The 5,822-nt window shown below is 42.5% G+C and overlaps 1 protein-coding gene across 1 annotated transcript; it reads left to right on the top strand.

The window, feature by feature from the left end:
- The first annotated feature begins 1,350 nt into the window (after positions 1-1,350).
- LOC119813558 (cytochrome c oxidase subunit NDUFA4-like) lies at positions 1,351-1,670 on the top strand. Its single transcript, XM_038328909.1, has one exon. It carries the CDS (start codon positions 1,351-1,353, stop codon positions 1,597-1,599), a length of 249 nt encoding a protein of 82 aa, XP_038184837.1. The 3' UTR covers positions 1,600-1,670.
- The last annotated feature ends 4,152 nt before the right edge of the window (positions 1,671-5,822 follow it).

A 5,822-nucleotide genomic window follows, 5' to 3' on the forward strand; every position in this document is an offset into this window, starting at 1 on the left:
GGCACTGGTTTCAGAGTCAGGGCATGTTCCTTTGGTCCCGAGTTCAGGGATAAAGACATTTCTTTCCCTGGCTCAGGTCTCAGATTCAGGATGTTTCTTCACTGGCTCTGTGTTCAGAGTCAGGGTGCTCAGTGATGGGCTGGTTTCCTACTCCGGTCGTCCCTTTTACCCTACACCCAACCTTGGTATTTAATACGTATTATGGGAAGATATTTTGAGATTTTTATAAATATGCCCTTCCGGTTCAAAGTTTGTCCATGAGTTTTGATATCCATTGATGAGTTTTCTAACTCTATCACTCACGAATTGGGGTTGCTAGGAGTAAAGCAAAGATTTCTCTTATCCACCAATGTGTGTGTTCATGTGTGTGTGACAGAAATAGAGACATTGAGAGAGACAGAGAGACTTATAAATTCCTGATAGACACGGCAAAAGTCACAAAGCCAGCACAGCTGCTTGGCAAAGGTTTAACAGAGCTGAGCCACATGGTGGTCACTGTGACACTTATGGTTTTGATCTCCACCTCTTGCATGCTTGGGGACTAGGTCAGGTGTGGTAGCTTTAATATTTGTACAATTTGTAGATACTGGATTGTTGGGAAATCTCTTATGAATCATTTATGCCTTCTCCCAGGAGTACAGGTTCTAAGTTTCCCCAGGAAAGTCCTGAGCATACTACCTCTCCCACTTTCAGGGAGATAACCTTATCTACTTGAAGGTCTTCCTTTCGCCTTGGAGGTTGTGACGCACATGGAGAATCCAGAGGTCTCTTTAGGAGACTCTGAGATAGTTTTCAAACATCTGCCCCTGCGCTTACTCAGGAACAAGATAATCAAAACAAAGTACACTTTAAAAGGTCAACAAGATTGGGTGGGCTAGAGGAGTTGGCCTCAGATCAGATTACAAGCCTTTTCCACGTGATTACTTGGACAATTATGTGGCACACACAGCAACAGAGTCAGAATGGCTGGAGTTACCTCTGCCCTACACAGAGACTTACACTGACGGGCAAAGAATGGTGTGGAAAGACAATGATAGAATGACCTTCCTATCTCAGAAAAAAGTTTTCATAGAAAAATGCGGGGCCACTGTTGTGCCATAGGACCAAGGAGCAAAAGAATGCCAGGACCAGTCATATAAATAAATTCTATAAAGATATAAAATACAAACATTGTATTATGCCAAAAATTGAATAATAACTGCAGCAGCTTTGGCACGAGGATTCTTCTTGGGCATTAACACTCTGACTACTAAGAGTTAATAATACACTACTCGGGGCAGAAGCCGCTTGGTGTGTGTCCCGCGCTCGCTCGTTCTCCTGTCTCCGTGGAGGTAGGCCTCTGCCGCAAATATGCTCCGTCAGATCATCGGGCAAGCCAAGAAGCATCCCAGCTTGATTCCTCTCTTCATATTTATTGGAGCAGGAGGTATTGGAGCAGCACCGTATGTGATGCGCCTGGCATTGTTCAATCCAGATGTCAGCTGGGACAGGAAAAATAACCCAGAGCCTTGGAACAAACTGGGTCCCAATGAACAATATAAGTTCTACTCAGTGAATGTGGACTACAGCAAACTGAAGAAAGAAGGCCCTGACTTCTAAACCATGAAGCTCACCATAAAGCTGCTTATAATGAAGATCTTTCAGAAGCATCCGCACAATTTTCCACTTGACCAGGAAATACTCCTCTGAATGCATGAAATCATGTTGATTTTTTGGAGTTTATTAAACTGATGAATAAATCTTTGAAACTTGAAAAAAAACAAAAAAAAATAATACACTACTCGGCACATGGAAATCTGCCCCAGGCTGGCTTGGAGATTTTCTTTCTGTCTAGAATCCTTGAAGACTCGGGCTCTGTGAGTCTGGAAATGGCTGTCATATGCCTCTAGAGTCTTCAAAATTGGGTTATGGTCGATGAGTAGAAATGCTTATAAAAGATAACTCTGTTCTGCCACCGTTTATCAGTGATGACTGAAATATATGTCAGAGGGAGTTAAACACGGGTCCAGAAATAAAATTGATATGATGCATGTTTTTGGGCAACATAAATATATCCCTGATTACTGAACTCTGTATAAATAAAGAACCACCCTCACTGTTAGGCTGCAAGATTCTTGCCATTACCATGGCCTGACTCAATCCTTTCCTTGCCTACTTACTAGAACTTAAAACTGTTTCTTCCCCCATAGGGCAAAGCCTGTATATACAGCACAGATCTTAACTACACCATTCAATGGGTTTTAACAAACACATGCATCTAAAATGATTAGACTATGCCTAGCATTGTGCAAAGTTTTGTTTCTCTCCACCCCATTCTACTTTCAGGCTTCTACTTTCCTGTTGCTGTGATGAAACCACGAACCAAAAGCAACTAGGAGGGGACAGGGTTCATTTCAGCCCACACTGTCAGGTCACAGTCCATCACTGAAGGAAGTCAGGGCAAGAACACAAGGCAGGAGCCTGGAAACCAAGGCCACGAAGGAGAGCTGCTTACTGGCTTGCTCCCCATGGCTTACGTGGTCTGTGTTCCTATACAATCCAGAACTACATAGCCAAAAATGTACTACTCAACTCACAGTGGGCTAGGTCCTCTCACCTGACTCGTTAAGAAAATGCCCCACTGACATGCCTGCAAGCTAATCTGACTGGGGCAATTCTCAACCGAGGTTCCCTCTTCCCAGGTAACTCTAGTCTGTGTCAACTTGACAGGACTAACCAGTACATTGGCCATAAATAATGCCCCTGCTGCAGAGTCTCCTGCAAATGGAATGGAATAGTATGTGCTCTTCTGAATCTGGCTTGTGTGCAGCATAATGTCTGATGGATACATTCATGTACAGCATCTACCAGTGGTTAGGTTCATTTTATTGATGAGTGTTCTTCTACTGAATGAGTATACTAATGTTTAAAAACTACGTTCTTTCCGGGCAGTGGTGGTGCACGCTTTTAATCCCAGCACTTGGGAGGCAGAGGCAGGAGGATCTCTGTGAGTTCGAGGCCAGCCTGGTCTATAAGAGCTAGTTCCAGGACAGGCTTCAAAGCTACAGAGAAACCCTGTCTCAAGAAACAAACAAACAAACAAGACTTCATTTTTGTATGGATATTTGAAATGGATCCAGTACAGGGGTGTTATGAGCAAGACATGGATATTCATTTACAGGCTTTTTTTTTGTTAGCATTGAAAACCATGGTCATAGACTAGTAACTTTTTACTTATTTACTTACTTACTTATTTAGGTTTTTCAAGATAGAGTTTCTCTATGCAGCCCTAGCTATCCTGGAATTAGTTCTGTAGACCAGGTTGATCTCCGACTCAAAGATCTACCTGCCTCTTTCTCCTGAGTGCTGGCACTAAATGTGTGTAACACCATGCGCAACTTAGACTAGCGACTTTATACTGATGCAAAACTGCCCAACAGTTCCCCAGAATGGCTGCACTCTGTCGCACTCTGCCAGGGATGTATGAGAATGCCGATTGCTTCCTGCCCCCGATGATTTTAGGCCTGCAGCGGATATGACTTTAGCTGGTCTAGTGCATGATGGAAGAATGGCATTCAATATGGTGTTAATCTGCGGCTCCCTGGCTGTGTACAAGTTGTGTGTGTGTGTGTGTGTGTAGATTTGTTTCCATGTGTCCTGGGTGTCACCTAGCTGTGGAATTGCTTGATTGGCTTGTAACTCTGTGCTTAATCATCTGAGGAACTTCAAGGTTGCTTTCCAAAGTAACCACATCACTTACATTCCTGCGACCCGTGTGTGAGGGTTCCAGTTATTCCATATGGCCATCGACACTTGTTATTTAGTACCTGTCCTCCACCCCACATTCATTCATTCATTCATTCATTCATTCATTTTGGTGCTAGGAAGTGAACCTAGACTCTTCATGCATGCTAGCCAAGCATTCTGCCATTGAAAAATATCCCCAGCCCCAATATTTGTCTTTTAAAATTATAACTGTCACCATTCTAATTAAAGAATCTCACCTGAGATATTTATTTATTCTTAATGGTTTTTAGGACTTTTTATTTTTAAGTGAATTTTTTTTTTTTGTTTTTAGTTTTTAGCTTTTTCAAGACAGGATTTCAAGACAGGCCTTGGAGCCTGTCCTGGAACTCGCTCTTGTAGACCAGACTGAGCTCGAACTCACAGAAATCTGCCTGCCTCTATCTCCCAAGTGCTGGGATTAAAGGTGTGCACCACCATCACCTGGCTTTTTTTTAAGTGAATTTTAATAAGCAATACAGGCTGGTCTTGGAACTATCAAGATTTAATATTCCTTCCTTTGCCTTTAGGCCTGGGATTGAGTAAAGATTTGCCCCAAAACATCTAACTCTTGTGAGATGTTTAAATGGCAAAACTGAATAGTAAAAAAGAAAAAGATATAAAAACAATTATATATATAAAAGCTTGTAAGATGACCTTTCTATCTGTGCTGAGAGAGAGGCTTGATAAATTGTCCCCATGAAAATTGCTAGTAGCATTTGTGTGGATGCACAAGTGTTTGTATACGTGTATGTATGGCTGTTTTGTAGCTGTCCATGTGTGTGGTAATGTGCTTCTGTGAGTGTGTAGTTGGTGTGTGTGTACAGTGAAAGCCATCACGTTACTGAATGAGAGGATGGGCACACCCAACTCATTTAGCTTTTTTTGAAAACAAGCAGGCTTGCCAAGTTTGAGTGAATGCTGTCTTTAAACATGAAGACACAAAAGTAACTAGAACAGAGAGGAAACACCCAGTGCAGAGTCAGACAGCCTGCGTTTGACTCTGGCTTTACCTTCACCCAATTATAAGTCCTTTGAGCTTTGGTTTTCTGGTATGTGACATGGTGGTAATGATACCTGTGTGAGGATTAAACAAGAGTGGATGTTAGTGTTTTGTGGTTAGGAATACAGTTTTGTGCATAGCGATGGCCAAAGTTATCTTTCTTCTCTCTGACCTCTATCTACTCTTAGGCAGATAGTATAATCCAGAAAGTGGGAGTTTTCCATACAGGTGGACTTCAGGAAGGATATCTTGGTTTGTTAATTAAGACCTGTGACCTTAAGCATGCTACTTAGTGTCTCTGAGCCTCAGAGGTCAGGATAGCTGGTCCGGTGTATATGCTGATTAAACCACAGGGTTTATATTTAGGTCCTACCACAATACCTAGGAAGTCAGACATATTCAGTGCAAACCACTTCGCTAAAGCTTGTGTTCCTTAAACATGAATGACCTCACAGGCTGTGGGCAGATGGGGGAACTGACAAGCCTCAGAAGTCATGTTGGTTCCTGCACAGTATTTTTTTCCTAGCGCATTAATGATCTGGAACATCCAGGGGCAAGCCTTCTTGGTGCAGCCACCCCTTCAACACAGCAACCTGAGCATTCGGAAGGCTTTAAATCACAGAATACACACAGCTGTCTTCTTCAGCTGCAGGGAGGGGCTTATATTAAGAGCAAGTGTGTTTCCTCCTGTCAGGCTTTTCTAAAGTGCATAGTTTTCTAAACTATGAAGACATCTCTTTTTGTACTGGAAAGATGAGCTAGTTAAGAATGCAGCTTCTGTGTGTGTCATGTACATGTTATGGCCGGAGGCCAACCTCAGGCGTCATTCCTCAGGTATCATCCACCCTGGTTTTTGAGATAGTGTCTCACACGGGAACCTGAGGTGTAAACAGAAGTTTCTCTTCCCTCCCAGCCCTGCAGCCATTCGGTCCCAAAGAAACACATAGAAGCTTATATTAATTATAAACTATTTGGTCTATTAGCTCAGGTTTATTATTAAGTAGCTCTTACAACTTAAATTAACCCATAATTCGTCTCTATGTTTAGCCAGTAAGGC

This window comes from Arvicola amphibius, chromosome 4 (genome assembly GCF_903992535.2).
Source record: "Arvicola amphibius chromosome 4, mArvAmp1.2, whole genome shotgun sequence".
NCBI classification, from domain to species: Eukaryota; Metazoa; Chordata; class Mammalia; order Rodentia; family Cricetidae; genus Arvicola; species Arvicola amphibius.